This window comes from Cicer arietinum, chromosome 4 (genome assembly GCF_000331145.2).
Source record: "Cicer arietinum cultivar CDC Frontier isolate Library 1 chromosome 4, Cicar.CDCFrontier_v2.0, whole genome shotgun sequence".
Classification (NCBI taxonomy): domain Eukaryota; kingdom Viridiplantae; phylum Streptophyta; class Magnoliopsida; order Fabales; family Fabaceae; genus Cicer; species Cicer arietinum.
The window spans coordinates 15170311-15193267 of NC_021163.2; the positions used below are offsets into that span (position 1 = coordinate 15170311).

At 29.8% G+C, this 22957-nt stretch overlaps 2 protein-coding genes across 6 annotated transcripts; one reads left to right on the top strand and one right to left on the bottom strand.

Annotated features, from left to right (window-relative positions):
- Nucleotides 1–1461: 1461 nt before the first annotated feature.
- Nucleotides 1462–2691, bottom strand: LOC101497518 (uncharacterized). The gene has a single exon (XM_004496937.4). It carries the CDS (start codon nucleotides 2361–2363, stop codon nucleotides 1854–1856), a length of 510 nt encoding a protein of 169 aa, XP_004496994.1. The 5' UTR covers nucleotides 2364–2691; the 3' UTR covers nucleotides 1462–1853.
- Nucleotides 2692–6988: 4297 nt separating this feature from the next.
- On the top strand, nucleotides 6989–16892 carry LOC101497851 (uncharacterized). Of its 5 annotated transcripts, none has more exons than XM_073367754.1 (13): nucleotides 6989–7284; nucleotides 7390–7499; nucleotides 7772–7882; nucleotides 9518–9575; nucleotides 11015–11104; nucleotides 11452–11546; nucleotides 12104–12157; nucleotides 12406–12543; nucleotides 13061–13118; nucleotides 13200–13314; nucleotides 15160–15214; nucleotides 16252–16323; nucleotides 16454–16892. In XM_073367754.1, exons 1-13 carry the CDS (start codon nucleotides 7110–7112, stop codon nucleotides 16559–16561), a joined length of 1239 nt encoding a protein of 412 aa, XP_073223855.1. In that variant the 5' UTR covers nucleotides 6989–7109; the 3' UTR covers nucleotides 16562–16892. The 5 variants fall into 5 exon arrangements, with proteins under 5 accessions (XP_073223855.1, XP_073223854.1, XP_027189724.1 ...); XM_073367753.1 differs by having other exon boundaries at nucleotides 6991–7284; nucleotides 15160–15229; XM_027333923.2 differs by having other exon boundaries at nucleotides 6991–7284; nucleotides 16445–16892.
- The last annotated feature ends 6065 nt before the right edge of the window (nucleotides 16893–22957 follow it).

Here is a 22957-nt window from a genome sequence, read left to right on the forward strand (position 1 = left end):
TATATTGATATATATATATATATATATATATATATATATATATATATATATATATATATATATATATATATATATATCCTAATCTTAATAAATATAAATCTTAATTAGTTTTCATAGAAACTCTAACCTGCCTTTTTCTAATTAAATGTAAAAAATTAAAAGATAAACTACTTATCTCTTTTAATAATTAAATGACAGTTTTTTGAAAGAAAATTTACATTATAAAATAAAATGTACATTATAGAATATAATGAGTAAAAAAATATATTTTATGTTATCAAAATAACTAAAACTATAGATAAATATGATACAATAGAGAACCAAGATTGGGAGAATATATGACATTATACTTTTCAAAATTTTCTTTACAATAGTATCACATAAGTTTTATTTATAAGACATACATCTTATAACTTACAAGTACATAATTTATTTATCATAATGATCTATTAGCAATCAACTAACATTAAAGATCAAGACTCTAACTCGTGAAAATTATAAATGACATCCACTAAATATTCATAACACGTTATTTGTTCTTTCATTTATATATATTTTTTAATTTGTATAAAATGGTGGATAAGATGATCATTGTAAAAAATCGAAGTTTATTTTTTATATATCCAAGTTAAATCGAATAAACTTGAATGTTTAGCTAATAAGGGATTTGGATCCCTCAATCTAAACCTCCAATCTCTCTCAATCGTCTTAATTTTACTTTTTTTATATATTTTTTTTTTGTTAAATTGTAAATTTATATCATATAGTTCATACATATATATGTAAAATTTTACACAAATCGATAATAATTTGATATGATATTTAGATACATCAAAACTAACGTCATACAATTGTATTGAATACTGTAAATTTTCACGAATTTTAATAATATATCAAATAATTTTAAATTTATGTAAAATTTTACGTACATGATCTATATGATATAAACTTTCAATCAAATAATTTTTTTTAAATAAAATAAAATTTAAAAAAATAGAGAAAACAAAAGGAGATTGAGAGAGATTTAAATTGCTAATAAGTTGGTCAAATACATCCCATATTCACATTTGTAAATTGGCATTAAGGAAACCAACAATTACTGCCGACCTTGGTCATTTTGAGTTTTGCTACAATTATCTTCCACGTGCCTTCCTAACAATTTCACTAGAATTAATTAAGATATTTCGGTAGATTTTTTTTATTCTCTATATAATTATAAAAATATAAGCATAACAAAATCACGTTAAATTTTGAACATTAAAAATGCATTGCGCTTTGTTTTATTTTATTGCAAAGTCTATCTTCATCCTTTCATTCTAATATATAAGTTGCATAACATTGAATGATTCTCAATTAAATCATTTTTTAAATTGTTCAATGGTTAGACTTATATTACACAACTCAAACAGAAAAATAGAGAATCTTAAGATTTAAATTTGAGCCTTGCATATCAATCAATAATTTTACATCTACCAATCGAATTTTATTCACAAAAGGCACTTAAATCGTTTCGGAAGAGAAATAAGAACGGAATACATTTTTAAGAAAAGTATATATTCATCTGATTAAATATATGAATCTCATTGTGTGTTGTCAGTGAAATATCATGCAAACTTATTCGGTCAACAAATGAATATACCAGTAGTAATGAATTTTGTACAGATCAAATTAATTTGATAGTACTACTACATAGCTAGCCACATCTACCCCCTTCATATAATTTTTGGAAGCGCTGTATTGTATGAATCAACCAAATCTCTATCTAACCTATAATCTTTTTTTTATAAAGAATTCTATTATCATCACCAAAGATCTATCACAGCACAATATAATTAATTAATTAATTAATTTGTTCATCTTGATCTAATTGGTTCCTCATTTATAGTCTCCAAAATAGGTTTCTTCGATCTACAATAACTTAACCTATAACTAAACCCTGATTCTACTCCTTCCAAACTCAACCTCGGAACGCAGTCGTTTTCATTCGCAACCTTTACTACTTCGCCGTTATCCGGTTGGACACGTGTCTTTCCGTTAGATAACCGTTTAGCCGCAGAATTCGCCGCCAAAAACAGCACCGCCATGTCCGCTGCCGTAACAACAGAGTTGAGTCTTCTCATAGGGAAAAAAATGTAAACGTTACCAAATTCCAATTCTTCGTCGGCAACGAGAGGTGAGAATCTTCGAGAAATGTGAAGAGATCGAGAATTGACTAAGAAAAAGCTTGGATTCTCTAACATGAGTTCTGCAGCTTTCATGATTTCCCTGAATTGTTTCACTTCTCCTGTTGGTAGGATTACTCTTGTGGCTTTTGCGTTCTTCATCAATGGTGGAGCTAAAGTGCATGAAACGTAATTTCCCATCGCGATCAATTAAATTAATTAGGTTTAATTTCTTTTAATCTAGAGAGAGAAGAAATTAGAGGTTTCTGTATTGTAATAGTTGCTTATTGATAGAGGTTTTGGTTTGAGTGCGGAAAGGTGAAGGTATGTGTGGTTATATAGGCGAATAAGTAAGAGTATTTAATAGTCAATAGAATATAATATAACATTGAATTTGTTTAGTAGTATTATATTGAAATTGGAGGTGCATGTTGACATGTTGTGTTGTTGATATTGATTATTTAATTTATTATGAAATATTGATCATGTGCGTGAGTTAGTGTGAGATTTGTTGACCTGGAAATGGAATGATATGCGCGTTGGGAATGATATGTGTAAGAGAAAAGGGGGAGAAGGTGCAAATGCAATGTTTGGACATTGGTGTTGGCACATTATGGTTTTATTTAATTTTTATGGGCTGTCACTTAGGCTGAAATTTCGTTAAAGCATTATAAACGCGTGTGGACGCGTGGGACCGAATAATGTCTGCCTGTTTCCATTTCAAGCCTCTAGCTCACCCCCCGCTGTTGTGTTGTAAATCAAATCATTTCCTTTACTTTTTTTTAAATAAATTTTAATCACGGATATGTAGTTATGTGTACAATTGCCATAAGATTAGGATTAGTCTTGTATCATTGCATGAATTTCCAAACAAAGACACAATTATAATATAAGCCAGAGCTATGGTCGACCAGGTAGATACATAGTTTATGGTGGATTATTCTTTAAAAGTTATATAAAACTTTAATGATCGATTCTAAAAATTCAATTTATTTAATTGATATTAAATAAATTATTTTTTTAAATTACATACATGATTGATTATGATGTGGTAATAATTAAAATTTTTACATTATCATTACATGAAAATTAACCTCTTAAAAATTATTAATTTATCATCGACAATGAAATTATACAAAAATTAAATATCATAGACTAATGTTAAGATAATGAGGACCGTGTCCCGGATTATGATCTTGTAGTTGTGTGCGAATTTGTTTATTATTTTTTATGCATAAAAAAAAAAAAGAACAAAAACAAATTATTCAATTTTACTTTGACTAATAGTTGAAATTGATGTGTTTGCAGAGATGGAAAAGATATTATGCATGAAAATAATAATATTAAACTATAGATAATATTTGAGCAAGAACCAACAAAAATTGGTTATAACAGAAGAGGTTAGACTCCTACAAATAGTGAAATTAATTTTGAATTCAACTAAAAATATCTACATTTAATATTTGATGCGTCTTGAATATAATTATTTTTGATAAAGAGAACATGTGAAAAAGTAAAAAAAAAATATTGAGTAAAATTACCATAATATGAATGAATTGATTGAGTCAAATTTAATTACTGAATATGGTTGGTCAAATAGTGAAATTAATTTTGAATTCAACTAAAAATATCTACATTTAATATTTGATGCGTCTTAAATATGATTAATTTGATAAAGGGAACATGTAAAAAAGTAAAAAAAAATATATATATTGAGTAAAATTACCATAATAAGAATGAATTGATTGAGTCATATTTGATTACTGAATAGGGTTGGTTAAGATATCGTGATTGTTCATTTGCTCTCGTTTTTGTTCATATAGTATGAAATACACAACTAAAAATTATTTTTTGATAAAATAACACTATAATTATTAATTTGTGTAAATGTATCTAAACATTATTTATTTATATTTGTGACCAAACAAATATTTCTTCTATATGAAGTCAACTTCAAGGAAAATGTTGAGAAAGTGGAATTGTTGAGCATTTGTCATTTGTCGATTAAGATTGTAAATATTGATGACCCACTTAAAAGTAAAAACTATCACTTGATCTAATATAGGAGAGAAATATACCATGCATCCCCCACTTTAACTTTCCACCCCCCATTTTTATAGAAATACAATTTTACCCATTTAACTAAACAAAATTTTAAAATATTCGAAAGTTTTAAAAAATTCGAAATATTTAAAACTTTTGAAATAGAAAACTCCAAATTTTTTGAATTTTTTCAGAAGTTTCAAATTTTCGAAATAAGGATTACATTTCGAAAATTTAGAAAATTTCGAATATTTCCAAATCTGAAAAGTTTTGAAACTTTCCACATATGGAAAATTTCGAAATTTTCCTATTTCGAATGTTTTGAATTGTTCAAAAGTTTCAAAAATTCTGGAATTTTCTATTTCGAAAGTTTTGATAATTTTGAAATTTTTTATTTCGGAAGTTTCGAAACTTTCAAAGTGATCAAAAGTTTCGATTTTTTTTTATCAATTATGGAAAAATACATTTCGAAAGTTTCAGATTTATCAAAAGTTTTGAAAATGTCAAAATATTATAGAAAGTTACGTTTCGAAACTTTCGTGCTTATCAAAAGTTTCGAAAATGTCAAAAAAATTCACTTTTTTATATTTCGAAAGTTTGAAATTTTTTGAATGATAATATAAATTTTGGAAGTCTCGAAAAATAGGGTGAATAATAGAGTGATTAATTTTTTTAAGGGACAAAATAATATTTTCATTTGGAATTAGAGGTGGGAAGTTAAAGTGAGAGATGAATGATACATTTCTCAATATAAGAGTGACAATTTGACCCAACTATTTGTCCTCTATCCAATCCATCACACTATAAATACATCCAATCCGTCAACTACTTAACATAAATTTTAATAGATTTGATCAATTTTTGAGTCACACATTGCACTTATGTGTACAATTACCATAAGATTAAGATGAAATTAAATCAATCCAATCCATCAACTACTTAATATAAAATCTATTCAATCTATTAACTACTCAATATAGAATGCCATCCAACTAAAATAAATAAATTTTAGTTGATAATAATCCAATCCAATCCATCAAATAGTTTTATTTATTTTTTATTATAAAACATGATTTTATTAAAAAATATATACTTTCTTAATAAAATAAATCTTTCTTTTACTGAAATAAAAAATATAATTAATTTTTTTTCTATAATTTAAAAAAATAATTTATTAGCTTAAATAGGATGGTGGTCGGCGAAGCACCACGTTTGACCTCCATCATTGTTGTGAGAACACCAATCTCCTGTCACCTACCTTATTATTTTATTATTAATTAATAAATTAATTACTTATTTAAAAATTATAATGATAATTTTTTAAAATAATAAATAAATAAAGTTTAGGAAAAATAAAAATTATTATTTATTTATTTGCTACAAAAAATAAAAATTATTATCATTATTATTATTGTAGGTATATAATATATTATAAAAATAAAAAAATATTAAATGGATTGAGTGAATATCCATATGGATCGAATGATTTATGAATTATTTTGATCTACCAATTACATCTATATCCATATTCATCCAAAAGTTTTATACTTCTCACTTTTGTCTATATCTTTTACTCCCGATACATTGAAAATACTATTTTTTGACTATATATAAAGTTGAAATTTTTTTGCTCACATATTTGAAATTTTACAAAAACCAAATTTAAAAAATTTTCAAAACTTTAAAACATGATTTTAAACATAAATTTGAAATACAAAGTGAGTTTATATTTTTGAACTATTCAAAAATTTGGATTAATTTAAAATTTTTGAAATAGATTTGTAGTATTTGTTAAATATTTTTAAAACTTTAATCTTTAACAAAAATTTTAAAATGCACATTTCGAAATTTTTAAACATTCCAAACAATGAATTTTTAAAAGTTTCGAAAACAAAATATTTAAAACGTAATAAAACTTTTAATGAGATGAAAGTTTCAAAAATTTGAAAGATTAAAGTTTTAAAAATTTGAAATTTCAAAAATAATAAATATAAAGCTTGGAATGTGTTGAAGGGTGGATTGTGCTCATTTAAAAAAAATAACAAATCGATGTAAACGAAGAAAGTATAAAAATATGAAAATATTAGAAATATAATGAAGATAAAGTAAACTTAGAAAAGATCGTTCAAATAGTAACATAAAATTAAAATGAACTTAAAAATATAGTATCAGGAAAACGCAAACAATATTAGATACTATACCATAATAAAAAATATTGAATGAAACATTCACGACGGCTTTATTCAATCAATGCAGTTTTATTTATTTTTCAAACAATTTTAATTAGTTTTAGTATTTTAATTCTTATTTTTTGTTTTTATATTTAATTATTTAAAAAGACAATTATAGGAACTAAATAAGAATTAAAATTGTTTAAAAACTTATTAAAGGATTAAAAAGGAATTTTTGTTTTTATATTTTAATTTATAAAGACAATTATAGGAATTAAAATAAGAATTAAAATTGTTTAAAAACATACTCTATCATCCGACTTCTCATTTTAATTTTAAAATTATATTTTTAAGGTGTATTTCTAATACTACGTGTTTAAAATATATTAGTATTATAATATTTTGTAAAGGAGGGAAGAATTTCTTTTAATTCAAAAATATTTAAAAAAACTCTACAAAAGATAATCTCATCGACCTCGAAAAAATAAGGTAACAGAAATTCTGTATATGTTTATTATTATTTTAATAATAATAATAATAATAATAATAATAATAATAATAATAATAATAATAATAATAATAATAATAATTGTTCAGCTGAAAAGAAAAAAGAAAGAGAGAAAGGCAGATAATGTGACTGTGGGTGCATGCAATTGCCATTTGGCACTCGCAATCGCAATCGCAATCGCAATCGCAACAGAATAAGCGAAAAAGTGAGCTTAGTGAGAGAGAGATGAAGAACTCAGTGGAAGAAGAAGAAGGTGACGCATTTGTGAGAGCTGCAAAAGCCACCGAGTCTCTTTACCATCTTCGCGACACTTATTATCCCCCAAACCCTTGCGATAGAATCTCCACACTTCAACACAATTCCGATCTCATTCTCAATCTCCTCGATTCCATCCCCATAGGTAGCTTCCACTCCTTTTTCTTCTCCTTCTTCATACAAATCTTTATTTATTTATTTATTTATTTATTATTATTATTATTATTATCATCATCATCTCCTCTTTCAGAACAAAGAAAATTACCCGCACAACGGGCAATATTTGAATATCTTAGAGGGAAAGTGTTCGATGTATTTCCCGATTATAAGAAAGAAGCCGAGGATCATCTATCAAAAGCTGTAAGTACTTACTTTCTCTCATTTACCGTCTTTCTATTGATTTTTAAGTCATTTATTTAGGGCACCTTTGGATTGGTTTATTTCACCTTACCTATTGGCCTAAGTAAACTCTCCGGATAACTTATAAAAACAACTTATATGAAAACAATTGGACTTTATTTTATATTTGTTATAAAAGTAGTTTATTTATATTATACACGTTTATGCTATAAGCACTTAAATAAGTTGTTTATCTAAACAGAGTTTTAATAGTTGCCTTTTGTATGGTCTAGGTTAAGTTGAACCCATCTCTTGCAGATGCGTGGCTATGTTTAGGCAACTGCATATGGAAGAAAGGTGATTTATTGGCAGCAAAGAACTGCCTCAATCTTGCATTAAACAAGGTAAGAATGGATTGTAGGTTACCATGACAGATACTGAAGCAGAAGGCATCTTAAGGGGGATAAATCTTTGTTAGATTTGTTATAGCATAAGATTGTTTTTGTGGCGTCTTCTTGAAACTGTCTCTTTGATAGCTATGCAGAGGCTTTGGAATTGGATAGCATTTTTGTATAGACAAGCTTGCTTTCTTTTCTCATTTTGTTTATGTCTCCTTGCTCAGTGGTTAGTTTAAATTTGTCTAAAGCAGGATAAACCACAAATAATGGGTTATTGGTGGTGAAGTTTGGTAGATTATTACAAGATGTTTGGGTTCAAGTCCTCTCTAGGAGGATGAGGGTTTAGAGGTTGTGGTTGAAGAAACACGACGGCAGATTATGATCTTTCATCCAAATGCCATTCTATCTATTTTTAGAAGTATGGATAATTAGGGGTGGGAATAGGCTGGGCCAACCGACAGGGATATACGGCCTAGTCTACGTCAAGCCCAGCACAGGCTAGACTTTTCTTTTAAACAGACAAGACCAAAACTTCTAAAAAACCTATTTAGTTAAAAAGGTCCGGCTACATTTCACATAATAAGCTTTTTAGACCGATCGATTTAAATAAATATAAATAATATATTTTTTACTACTATAATTATCAACTTTTAGTAATTTACGTATATTAACTTTTTTTAGTTTTTTACATATTTAAATGTATTATTATTGTAAAATAGAATTGAAGTAGAATGTGTATAAAGTCATATTCTTCAAAATGTCATGTTAAATATCAAAATAGAACTTAATTTCATTGACATATTAACTCATTAATCTATTTAAAGATATGTTTGATTACTTATTCAAATATTTTAAAATGAAATAGGCTTTTAAGTAGGCTAACAGATCAGACTTAGGCCTAAAAAGTAAGCCTATGACAGGCCATGGACCAGACTTAGGCCTTGAATTTTTGTACTGCCAAGCTAAGGTCTAGCAAAGTGTAACTCGGTCCAACCTATTCCCACCCCTATGGATGATATCTAAATTTTAGGAACATCTAGTATTGGAGTAAGGCGGAGTTGTCTATTTCCAAAAGTTTGTACTTGTATTACCGGAATAGTTTATATAATGCATATTAATAAAGCTTGTGGAATGAAGCAAATAGCTCTGAACATGTTTGTCTAACAGGGCTTAAACTAAGTGTATTTAGTGGTTTGCATTTATTTGTCAGAGTTATTCTCTTACACAATTTGGTTATTTTTATTGATGGAAACTATGAATTCTGTAACAATGTTACGTCATTTTTGTAATGGTTTTGATACATGTTGAGTTGTTTTTTCTTTCTTTCTTTTTCATGCTTTTAAGTTATTTCACTGTGGCTATCTGGCTCCTTAAGAGTTTGAGTAATGTCTCTTGTATAAGTAATGGTTGACTCATTTGTTTGCTTCTTGGTTGTGGTATTAGGCGTGAATCTGTATAGGATATACTTAGAGGAAATGTCATTTACTGTTGTCTTTAAATATTTTCTATATTTTGATATAAATATCGAAAATCTACTGGAGGCCGTTTCCTTTTTCTCCTGAGTCTCAGTTTCATTTTACGCTTGTTGAGGCTCTGTGTAGTGAGCTGATGAGTGATGATAGATCTCGGTTGTTTATGCAGGGTCCTAACAAGAAGATTCTTTGTAAATTATCAATGCTTAAAAGAAAAATGTCTAACGGTAAGAGATTATGCATTTGCCTTATATTTTAAGATCTATTATTTTTCAGCTGTCTTAATTTCTTTAGTCATTGTTATTTGGTTTAACTTTTAAACACTTATCTACGTATATAATAGGAAGGAGCCTTATTTTTCTTTTTCATCATCTATCCTTTTTGCACCTATCTTAGGAATCCTTATACTCACTGGTCAGATGATTTGGTTATAGAGAGTAGCTATTTCTTAGTCAAGTCTTTATGATGTAGTAGCTAGAGAAAATCTCCCTCATTCACCAGAGAAATGGGCACAAAAACCTTTTTGAGATTTTTAAGTTGTAGAAACTATGCCTCGTTTCTTAAGATAATGTGATGTTATGATTGCTTCCAGTCAAACAAAACTGCCTTATTAGTGGTCTCACAAAAATGATTATTTGTAAGACGATGCCGCTTGAGGCTATGGACTGCATTTCTATGAGAGGATTGGATTACATAAATAGAGTGACTGAATGAACATAAAAATGAGAAAGAAATCTGTAGTGTCGATGTATGGAATATATTTGCAAGCCTGTTATTTTAGTTTTATTAATGATGCCCCCAAATTGGGCATACATACTTGTATGTATGTGTATGCATGCAAATGTGGACGGACTAGGGAGAGTGTGATGACAGAGAAAAAGTGGTGCAAGTGAGAGTGGTAGAAACTAGGGAAAGTGGTTAGAGAAAAAAAATTGTAAGTTAACTATTTATTTATAATAAAAGTTGACTTGATGTAAACATAAAAGGGAGAAAGGAACCTGTGGTCTGGTCTCGAGGAACAAATATGCTTGCAGGCGGTTACTTTAGTTTGTTTTATATATTATAATGCATTAGAAATAGAATTTGACGTAAATGGGGACACGTGAAAAGCTGCGAAGGAGAGTGCAATGACAAAGAGAAAATGGTGCGTGTAAGAATGATGAAAGTGGAGAGAAAAAGTGAATTGTAAATTAACTATTCAATGTAGCTTTATTTAACTGCTCCTATAACCCTGCAATTCTTTTATGCGTCTAACAAAATGTGAATAGAATAAGCACTTTTTATGCGTCTATTCAATGGATGGAATACTATTCAAGGTGAATGCCATCATGCACCATTGCTTAAAAAATTACCTGAAACTCCAACGAAGATCGAAAACACTCCTCAGAATGATCCTCTTATACTTTATGGATGATACAGTGACTCAGTTGAAGTAAAAATAAATAAAAATGAATATGTCCATCAACTCGTCAAATTTACACCAATAAGTCACCGTATCAAACGTAAAGACGAGGAAAACCATTAACTTATACTTCTAAAGAGTGTCATTGATCATCGTTAGCGTTTCAAGTGACTTTGAAGCATTAGTCCACGGCAGACCTGGTCCACCTTAGAATTTGACTCCTATTCAATAGTAGATTCATAACTGTGCTTGCTATGAAATCAGGTGCAGATAATGAAGCAGAACTTGTTGAAGAAAGCATTCAACATGCCAGGGATGCAATTGCTTTGGATGTCAAGGATGGGGACTCTTGGTGTAAGATTTTAAATTAGTTGTTTTGTTGTTATTACTACCATTATTAACAACAAGTGTAAATTAGTTTCTGATAAATCATTAACCCACTGGTTGCTCCTTGATCAAAAGAAATTATTACCATAAAGAAGCATTCGTGTGCAACCTTAGACATGCACATTTTTGTCAAAAACTGTTGAGGTTCCATTGGACTGATATTATTGCTAAAACTTCAAAGTTCATATCACCTTGATGACTTGATTCATTTGTAGAAAGCATTATTTGTGTCTTAACTGTTTTTTTAAATAACATGCAATATTTGTGTCTTTCGAACCCCATCTGACTATCTCAGATTCTGATCTTCTTGACAGATAATCTTGGAAATGGATATCTTATGAATTTTTTTGTCACTGGAGCTTCGGATCATACCAAACTTTCACAGTCTTTGAAAGCATATCAAATTGCTGTGAGTATGAAGAGGAAGGATTTAAAATTAGCTGCTATTTTATGCATATAATAGAAATGTATCTTCCTTTTGGTTACATTTACTCTACTCGTAATTACAGGGAGGTTGTTGTTGTATCTAGTATTAGCGAATAGGCTTATTATTTAAACATGTGGAGGGACAGACACACAGAAGGGCAGCCAGGGGCTGCAACCCCCCCTCCCCCAAGTAACATATATAGTTATATACATACTATATAATATATATTATTCCTCCCTTTCTCAATCAACCCACTACATTATTATAATCTAATATTATATAATAACTATTATATTATTCTATTATTTGACTATTTAATATATATGTATTATCATATGTTATTTAATTATATTTTTAAAAAAAGTTATGATAATTTAATTTTATACAATATTTATTATTTAAAATTAAATTATCATAACTTTTTTTTTTACATAATATGTAGTATTATTACTAAATAGAAATTTATTATTAAAATAATCTATGGCCCCCGTCCTTTAGATCTCTGGATCTGTCCATAATGTTTGGTCAATATGTAACAGGAGAAAGATGAAGGGATGAAGTCCAATCCAGACTTTTACTTCAATAGTGCCATTGTAAGTTGCATGTGATCCTTTTGTTCTGCTTTATTATATTTAAGTCTTCATCAGCGAAGTGTTTGGAGATTGAGTATGTCAGCTTACTTTTTCCTCCTGTAACTTTTGTGTCATATTTATCAGTTTATCTGCTCCTGCCTTCCCAGAAATTCTATGAAAGAATAATATTTAATCTTCAAAATCACAAATAGCCCATGAGTCGTGTATTGGGTGGAGTTTTTCTTGTCTATCTAAATAATTTGTTACAGGCTAACAAATATCAAGAGAACTACCAGAGGGCCCTTAGTGGATTTGAGGCTGCTGCTTTGAGGGATCCAGGTCTCAATGCTGCAGAGGAGGTTCAGAACATTGTCAATTTACTTGACAAGGTGGACAATCTTTTGAAGGTAATGAAATTTACTTTTGGCAAAATGTAGTAATAATCTATGCTAGTAATTTGTTGATACAATTTTTCATATTTTCAATAGCTTGATATCCTGGCGTGGGGTATTCTTTTTCAATTCTGCTATCTCCTCAAGTACCACTCTGGTCTTAATTATAAACCCAAAAAATAACTAACTTCACAAGTTCACACTCATTAAGAAATTTAGTTAAATGCAACTAATTTTTTTTTATCTCAAAAAATATAAATGCATTCTCAAAAGTGTCATTTATAGGAAGTTGTTTCATGAGAATAAAAGAGTCATTGGAAAATAAAACTTACATTAATTGAAGGGTATTTTAGGATAGACATCATTAAATAAAGTGAAAGGAAGTTATATTTGAGACATCATTAAATAGAGTATCTTTTTGCTATATTTGAGACAGGAGGGGTACCATTTTTTTCTTTTAAAAGAAATGGGCTGTAGTCTTCATCTTATTTTGAAGGAGGCAGCTGGTTTATATACAATTTATTATGTACAGGTACATGGAAGAGACAGTCGAATCGCCACTTTGGCATCATCGTCGGTTGCTGTAAATTGTAAGCATGTTTCTGGCATCATCTATAGAATATTTTTTTAGTAATGTACTGACTAGATTCATGTCCCCCTTCTGGTGCAAGTGATATCGCCATACAGAACAGTTACCGTAGACTTTCTGTCAGAGGGTCTTAATAAAGCTCTAGCAGTAGAGGGGAGGGTGTTATTCTTTATTGGAAGTGACAATATTACTCCCCTGTAAGTCTTCTACTCCAGAAGCGTATTTTTCACTGTTTATAATTTTTTGTATAAAAAATGACCCATTTTCTTGCATTTGTAACCCTCTTATTGGAGTTTTGAAATTTAAATTGTGATCATTTGTATATGCATTAAATTACTGGTTTTTCCTTATCCATTTCGACCTTATTTTTCCTGTGGCCTGTGGGTATTGGGTTGGGGTGAAGGAGAAAAAAGTGGCTGGGAAACGGATCTTTTGACTTTAACTATGGCGGGGGCACCATGCTCATAAACTTTAAAAAAAGTTTGATAATTAATTTAAATAGAGTTACATGCAAGTATGTATTTATCGGCCAGGCGGCATCTAATGAAACGAAGTCATGATACATCACCTTTTCCCTCCTTTGTATAATTCTGTTCCTTAAACTTCACCAAAGAATGTTTAAAATAAAATTAAAATTTATTTTTAATTCCTTTAATGTTTTCTTTTCAATTTAGTTTTTACTCTTATGAATGTTTTTAAAATAACCCCACTCCATCTTCTGTTATAACACTCATTTCTGGTCATTTTAAAGTTTTGGAAAATATAGAGCATCTAAATGAGCACCTACTGATCAAAAGAGCACACATACACAACATAATTTGTACCTGCAGATATCTGTGGATAAAATTTCACAACGGACACGAGACGAGTAGCTTAATGGGTACCCTATTTTGAATACCCATTAGTTAAAGAATACAAAGGCGGATGTAATGATATCCATACCCGTGGAATCCGTAACTGTTAGTAAATTAATGAAATTACTATATTGTAATGAATTTTGCTTATGTTAACGTGTTAATACTTTTTAAGTTTTTACGATAAAATTTTGTGATACACTTTGTTTATGTGCTATTGTATTAATATTTTTATGTATTGCTACTTTTTTTGTGATGACTAAAGAGGAAGAAAAATTCTACATAATTGCAAAAAATAAATAAATTTGGTATATAAATGACTTTTTATTCAAAATATGATTTCCGTGGATATCCACTAATATATGTGGATACTAAACTTGCTAAATACTCATTTAGCGGATATCTGCATGGATATGAATTGGGCGCAGATATTTTTATCCAATGGAGTGGGTATCGGATGACTACTATTTGTGCCCATTGACTGGATACCCATTACCATTCCTACCCCTTCGGTCACAATACCTAATGAACAAAGAAACAGTCAAACAACAGTGTAATAGTGGTAGGGATCATTTTGAGAACATTTGTAAGTATAAGGGTTTATTTGAAGAGGAAAGTTGAATAGAAACTATAGGTATCAAAATTTTAATCCAATCTAAACAGAATTTCCTATTTCTGCTTGAATTTACTTGTTTAAATGTATTTCCCTCGATAGTATTGGATAGGTATATTTAAGGCAAAAATATAGTAAATCTCAATTGGTTATGAGGTGGGTTGATTCGTGTGGTCGATCTCACCCTGCGGGAAAAGGCTTTTCTGTTGTTGTACATGATAAATTCGGTTTGTCATACCAATTAGAAGTAAATCTGCCTCATTTAGCACTGTGGAATTTTTTATTTGGATTTGGTTTTTTTCTTTCTTATATTTTTGAGCAAAGGGCCTGTGGGTGGTGACAGGAATAACCAACCAAGACCCCTTTAGTTTCTAGTTCCTTTTCAAAAATATACCTGACTGATAGTTTCAAAATAATAATTTCATCTGTGTTGCAAGAAAATTTTAATCATGTTGGGAGTGTTGTAATTTTTCAAAATATATATTTCCATGCCCTTTATTTATGTCAATATCTTAGAATATTAGCAATCTATGCAGAAATTGGACTCAGATGATCCTGTTCTTGTCATTGTGCAGATACTATTTGCTTTGTGATTCAAATGGAACTTGCTTTGTTCTCTCTGTTTATCATGTACGTCCTGATGTGGTAAGAACTGCTGGCGAAGTTTCAAGTTATATGACATTTTCTCTTGTTTCCTTACTAGTCATGTTTTTCAAAGAGTTAAAATTCACTTATCTTGGATAAATTTCCAATGCGACAACGACAAGCCAGTTTCATGGTTCATTCTTTCTCATTTTTTTGGGTACAAAATTGATGGGGATGGGTAGTTTACAGTCTATACTTAAGAGCCTGTTCGATTCAGTTATTTTTGAAAAATCACTTTGAATTTTGTGTATTTAAGCTTTTTCTTACATATATTAGATTTTTTATAAGTAATTTTTCTAGCTTCTTAAAGCACCTGAAACTATAATCACCTTTTAAAAAAAGTGTCTTTTTTATAGTTATAATAACCAAATGAAAATAGTTTTTTACTATGCATTACTTTTTAAAAAAAACAATTTTAATACGTAATCTCAATCACTTCTAAGCACATGATCTTTCATGCAATTAAGACATGTCCCTAAATTGTGTGCTGGGATAATTAATAGCCATTGACATTGCCATAAAAAGGGATAAAAGAAGACCAAATATGCAATAATAGTGCGCAGCTCAGGAGTGCTAAGTATATAGGTTTGGTCCAGCTGATATAAGACTCCATCACGTTAAAGTATATAATTTGTTCTTTGGTCATTTTTCTCTCTTATTTGAAAGAGCGTATTTGGATTTTTCTTATAATGTAAGCACTTATGTTAGTATTTGGAAGAACTCGTAGAAATAGCTTATGATATATATGTCTATATGTTTTCTGCTTATTTTCATAAGCTCCTCATAATAGCTTATATTTATCCTTATTTCTTCTTAAATTGTAATAATATACATAAGCTCTTATGTAGTAAACGTATATTGAATTAGTGTTTAATAAGCTTTTTATCCAAACATGTTGTATACTTATTTTCTGAGTTAAAGTTCGGAGCAACTTTTATTTTTTTGTACTTTCTTTTCTACTGTTTTAGTTTATCAATTGAAGAAATAGTGGTGTTAAGTGAGCCCTTGTCAATGTCATCCAGATTAAAGGAGGAGATCAACTCACATTGCTCGATCCTTGTTTTCGTAATGTTGATTTGTCCTGGAAGGAGAAGGTACGCTGTTATTAACAATATTATTGATTTAATGCGATAATTTGCTAATTCCTCTTTGCAATTAAACAAGTCATTCTGATTAAATGTTTACCTCGGGACACTCATGTATTTTTGAAAATAGCGTTACCAGTTCAAATCTATACGCCTGAATTTCTATGCGCAAGTGCTTGTTAATGGAAAAACTCTTACTCGTCAACAAGCTGTCTTTACATCGGTAGATGCACAACATGAACCCTGAACTGTCCAATGCTAAATAGATATGTGCTCTACTTCTGCTTGTCTGTGGCTGATGGTGAGTTGGTGTTGGATGTTGTGTTCATTTAGTTGATACATAAATGTATAGAGGTGAATTTCTTGCCCAAGTCATGGGTCACAAACACAGAATAGAAAAAGCTACTGGAGCGTAAAGTTTCACATTTGGTTTTCTAGTTTTACCATCAAGTTTCACATTTGGTTATATCTTTTCGATGCTTCAAAACAGCATGTTTTATGTAATATTCTTGTTGTACCAAAGTGTAATCATGCCCATTATCTTAATTTGGACCTTATATAGAGCTTATTTAGGCTTATTTACTAGTGTAAGTGTTTATGGAATTGTTTGCTTAAGAGCTTATGAGCTCCCATAAGCTGTTTTTCATAAGCTCCCTGTGTCACCTCTATGCTTCTCAGTTCTCATGTTATCCTTGATCACTGGATACTTGAGCATTGCAGACAAATGGTGTATGCAAAGACATCACTGTAAGAGAGGTGATCTCAAAGGTACCAAAATCCTTAATAATCATATGCATCATACCATATATGTATTAAATAAAGAGAAGAGAAAATAGGGAAAGGCTTGTCAAAAGATTATCCAAACATGTAATTAGAGGAATCAAATCTCTGATGAAAGAAATGTTCCAGCCAAGAAAATCAGCCATTACATATACCAAAAATGGCTAATACCTGTAGTTTGGTAGGTATTTGTGTGCTTGGTAACGTACTTCGTTTCATTGTTAATTTATTTTAGCTGACAATAATCTGAACTTCTTCAGTGTGTGTCAGGACTATTAGTTTGCATTCAAAATATTTTATAATTAAATATTATTATTTCAAAATAATCTGACTGAGCATCACTGTTAGATACAAATTAATTTTCGTGATATTTTCATTATATCTTCGTTTGATTAGAAATGAAGAGTTTACAAAGGAATTTGCAAACAAGTTCTTCAACTTATGAATTTTTTTGATAAAATATTATCGCTACTTTTAAATTATTAACCCAATGACACTTGAAATCCTGGGATACCTAAAACTATATTGGAAGTTACAAATGTCAAGAGACTATGCACAAAGTAATGAAGTCATTTGAATGAAGACTATATTGTTCTGAAAATGCGATTAAAGTGTTTGATATTATTGTTCAGTTTAATTGACTTTTGTTATTTTACGATTTCAATAATAACCTCACCAAAATATTTGGTAATTTTTATTTAATTGTTGAATGCAGTAAGAATTGTGTATACCACTCTAAAAAAGGTTTACAGTGAATTATTTAATGAAGTTCCCTATAGTACTATTGGTAAGGTAATCCAGTAAATTGAAATTTTCTGATTCATTGTTTTAGACTCACTATTAAAAACACAAATAATTTTATAATTTTTTTTAATGCAATCAAATTCCTCTTGCAAATAAGTTGTGAGTAAATCAATCCTGAAAGTTGTAATGATCCTCCAGTATTTATTTAAATTTTGTAAAATAACAATTAGTTTCTTAAATTAAATAACGCCAGTTATTTTATTATTTTTTGAATTTAGCACCACAAATTTAAAAATCCCACGCTTGTCTTTAAATAGCAAGAGACTATTCAAAACAATCTCTTTTATTAGTTGTGATCGATATTTTCTAAAGAGATATTTTAGTACATAAACTAAATTGACCATGTTCTTTAGCTTAGAGAGCTAGATTATCATTTCACAAATTTAAGAGATTAAATATTGCGACTATTATGATTTCAAGTACTACCATTAAATCAAGATGACTGGATTAGATAGATTAACACGCTATCATTTAGTCTCTCCGTCTATTTGATTTGGTTTGTACACAATAAAAACATGATTAATTGTATTAATTTTAATGGTAAAATGAATTTTATTTACTTAAATACCCTTATTAATTGTAGTTAACAGATAAATTTAATGAAGTAATATACAATAAAGGATTAATTGTAGTTTTGACCCCTCTATTATTATTAATTTACAGAATTGATTCATCTATTTTAAAAATCGACAGTTTTAGTCTCTCTCTTGTATTTTTGAATTTAAAAACGATGAATTTGACATATTTTTAATGACGCGACATACAATTATATAATATAGAACCATCTAGATGCATTAATTAAATTAAACATATGAAAAATTTCTGAAATTTAAATTTAAATTTTTACGACGTTTTATTCAAATTTCATAGGTATTAATCATTCTACACCATTCTATCACATATCACATTATTTAAAACATATCACGTCATCATTTTTTAATTAAAAAATTAGAGGGATTGATCAAAACTGTCGACTTTTAAAATAAGAGAACTAATTTTATGAATTAGTAAAAATAGAAGGACTAAAATTGCAATTAAGTCTACAATAAATAAGGTTCCGTTTGGTAAAATTAAGCTATAAATTAGCCGATAGTTGAAAAACTGACTAATAGCTGAAAGCTAGCTAATAACTCATGACTTATAGCTGAAAAACTATTCAATTGAAATTAAAGTGTTTGGTAAATTTAGCTTATAACAATATAAAATTATAAGATTATTAAATTTAAAATAATAAAAAATATGACATTTTTATCCAATCTTCTGCCTATTATTTTAGTTGACCTATTTTTTTTTTTTTTATACTCAATCTATTTTCTCGGTGCGCTTTATTTCTTATATTTTCTTCTTATCTATATCGTTACATTTTATTTCTTATATTTTCTTCTTTTCCATGTCATTATATTTTATTTCTTATGTTTTCTTCTTCTCCATGTCATTAGTTAGAGAGTTTTGTACCAGGCACCCCCCCAATTTTACCTGCCACCCCCCAGTCATGATTAAAAGACTATTTTACCCTCCATCTCATATAGAAAAACCAAAAAAAAAAAAATTTACCCATATTTTTCACCAAGTCATTCGAAAATTTCAAATATCCGATCCAGATTCAACCCAACCTTCGAAGATCTGAAAGATTTGAAACGCAAAAGTAAGTTCATTTTCGAAACTTTGCAATTTTTTGAAACTTTCGAAATGCATCCATCGAAGATTTGGAAGATTCGAAACACAAGAAACTTTCGAAAGTTTACTTGAATTTGAAATCTTCGAAATGCAATCCTCGAATATTTTGAAATCTTCGAAATGCAAGGCCAGGGAAACTTTCGAAAGGCCTAGAAAATGTTCGAAGTTGAGGGAAAGTTTCGAAGGTTCTGGGAAAGTTTCGAAATACTATTCGAAAGTTTCGATTCCTACAAAGTTTCGAAACATACTTTTATATATTATTTATAACTTTTTTGAAACTAAATGGGAAATATTATTTATATATTGTTTATATATTATCTTGGGAAACATTATTTATATATTGTTACATTGATTTTTTATTGTTTATAATTTTTTTTAATATTTATATATTTATATGTTGCAGTGCCTAGGATGAGAGGTGCCTTCGGCCAAATTATTCGCAACATTAGATGTCCCTGAGCCTCAGATGGATGACGATGTCCCTGAGCCTCAGTTGGAGGAGGATGTCCCTGAGCCTCAGTTGGAGGAGGATGTCCCTGAGCCTCAGTTGGAGGAGGATGTCCCTGAGCCTCAGTTGGAGGAGGATGTCCCTGAGCCTCAGTTGGAGGAGGATGTCCCTGAGCCTCAGTTGGAGGAGGATGTCCCTGAGCCTCAGTTGGAGGAGGATGTCCCTGAGCCTCAGATGGAACATGCTGATGATGCTGGATTCCCCGGAGGACCTATGTTGAGACATGTGTTGACACAGTATGAGCACCACGTGGCTCGACGGCTATGGGAAGGAGAGGTATATTTCAATTTGAGGCATTTTAAGTCTATTTAATTCAAGTGTTTATTGAAATATATTTATTCAATTATATATTTAATTGTTTATTTAAATTTATATATTTAAATATTAAATTAAGTTTATTTAATTAATTGTTTAGTTAAATTTATATATAATTAATTGTTTAGTTAAATTTATTTAAATTTATTTATTCAAATATTTGTTTAAGTTGATTTAAATTTATTTTATTCAATTATTAATTTAAGGTTATTTAATTAAGTTTATTTAATTTGTTGTTTATTTAAATTTATTTATTCAATTATTTGTTTAAGTTGATTTAATTAATTGTTTATTTAAATATATTTATTGAATTATTTATTTAATTAATTGCTTATTTAAATTTATTTATTCAATTATTTGTTTAAGTTGATTCAATTATTTGTTTAAGTTGATTCAATTATTTGTTTAAGGTTATTTAATTAATTAATTACTTTGTAATTACTCGCAGGATCGTGGACCGTTAAAGCCTGTAGAGCATTGGATTCGGGAATCTGGGCTGCTACCTCTGTCTTCGGCCTACCTCACTATGGTTGATGCTGGTCTGGTCTCGACATTTATTGAAAGATGGCACATGGAGACCAACTCATTTCATTTGCCATTTGGAGAGATGACTATTACTTTAGACGACGTCGCGACTCTCCTTCACATATCACCCAATGGTAAATTTTTTGATGCACCTGTGAATATGAACACTAATACTAGAGCTGCACATGAGTACTTAGGTGCAACTTGGGAGGAATCACTAGCTGAGATTAATTTTAATAAATGTGCCCAATATAGATTGCATTGGTTGCGTGACTTATATAGTCGTCTCATTCAAACTAACCAGTTTGAGTGTGCGGCTAGAACGTATCTAATGCATTTAGTTGGCACCACAATTTTCGCCGATAAAACACATACGCGCGTGGAGGCGAAATATATTAGTTTATTTATTGATTTAGATCATTGTCGACACTATTCGTGGGCTACCGCGACATTGGTTTTTCTTTATGACAACATGAGAGATGTGAAGTAACAATGTCGATTTACAAGAAAGGGGGTTTGAATTGTAAATATGCCTTTTAAAAATTCCTGTTAAAACTTAAGAGAATAACTCAAGAATGATCTTGGTTATGAAACAGAAAACGGAGAACGTTCTTGCCTTCTATTTATAGGCTGGAGATGTACGAAATAGCTGTTGGAGAGGCCATGCTTTTTTACTAAAACATTATTTTAGAATAAAAATAATACTTCTTTGAAAACAGCTTTTTGACTTTTGATGTTTTAGCATTGAAAGCATTTCTGTCCTTTCTTTGACATTTCTTCATTGATCTTGGATGGTACATTATCTGTCTTGAGTCTTGAGTGTAGCTAGAGGAGGTTGGAGAAGATTTGAATCGAATTGCAGACTGAAACAGAGAGGATGCAAGGCTGCTGTTGATGTGCAGAAAACGGAGAATGATTAACGTTCTTGGTTTTATCAGTTTGAACGTTCTTGAGCTTCAATAATCATTCTGGAGTTCCCGTTTTGAATGTTCTGTATTTCCTTTGTTCTTGTCTTGTCATATACCCAGTTTGATCAAGTTTTCTTGACATTTGAATTTTGGAGTTCTTAAGCCGTCATGACTTTTGTCCATGTTTGAACTCTTTGATCTTTGCGATCAAATATCCTTTTTGAGTCTGGATTATTTGTACTTGTTCCTTGCCATGTACTTGTTAGATATGAATGATTTCCAGAGCAGATTCTTTGTTAACGATGTAGATAAACTTTGAACAACATGCTGTGATAGATAGTTCGGTGAAGCTGAAGATCATTCTCTGTTTATGATGCAGAATGATCTTGTTGTTGTCTTTTCTTGTATTTGCTTGATTCTGCTCTTAATTAAAACCACTCAAGAACACAAGTTAAATTAACATAACATTTAGAATCATAATTAACATTCTTAATTAACCTTTGTTTATTTTCATCAAAACTTTTAAAATAGAGAGTTTGTCTCAACAATCTCCCCCTTTTTGATGATGACAAACATGTTAATTTAGATTTTAATTTGATTCTAATATAAAGAGCTGTAACAGCTCCCCCTCAATTTGTGCATTTGTTAATTCAGCATAAAATAAAATATTTGAATGCAATCAGAAAGAGTTTAATTAAAGATAACAAAAGTACATTAATTTTGGCAAAGATACATCAAAAGTGGCAGAAATACAAAATGAGAACAATGACAAAATAAATGAAAATCTAACTTAATTTTCCCCCTTTGTCATACAAAAAGACATAAGTGATAGACCTAAGATGCTAGGGAGGGAGAAGATCCTTCGGAGGAGGAGGATTTTCCAGCAGGAGGGATCTGAGAGGGAGGGGGCACCGGATGAGGAGGCGGAGGTGGAATTCCCAGCTTGGGAGCAAGATGATCAGCCATCCAAGTTCTGAGTAGAGCAGTCTCTTGATCATGCTGAATTTGTCTTGTCATGATGATCTGGAGAGCGGCCATGATATCAGAGTTTGAGGGTGCAACTAAGGTATTAGTGGAGGGAATGTGAGCAAAGGGTTGAGAAGAGGTAGCGACAACTGTGTTGGAG

Coding starts and splice junctions, on each gene's coding strand:
- LOC101497518 (XM_004496937.4), bottom strand. CDS start 2,363: ATGGGAAATTACGTTTCATGCACTTTAGCTCCACCATTGATGAAGAAC.
- LOC101497851 (XM_004496938.4), top strand. CDS start 7,110: ATGAAGAACTCAGTGGAAGAAGAAGAAGGTGACGCATTTGTGAGAGCT. Junction 7,285..7,389: donor CCTCGATTCCATCCCCATAG/GTAGCTTCCACT, acceptor CTCCTCTTTCAG/AACAAAGAAAATTACCCGCA. Junction 13,315..15,159: donor AGTGACAATATTACTCCCCT/GTAAGTCTTCTA, acceptor GTCATTGTGCAG/ATACTATTTGCTTTGTGATT.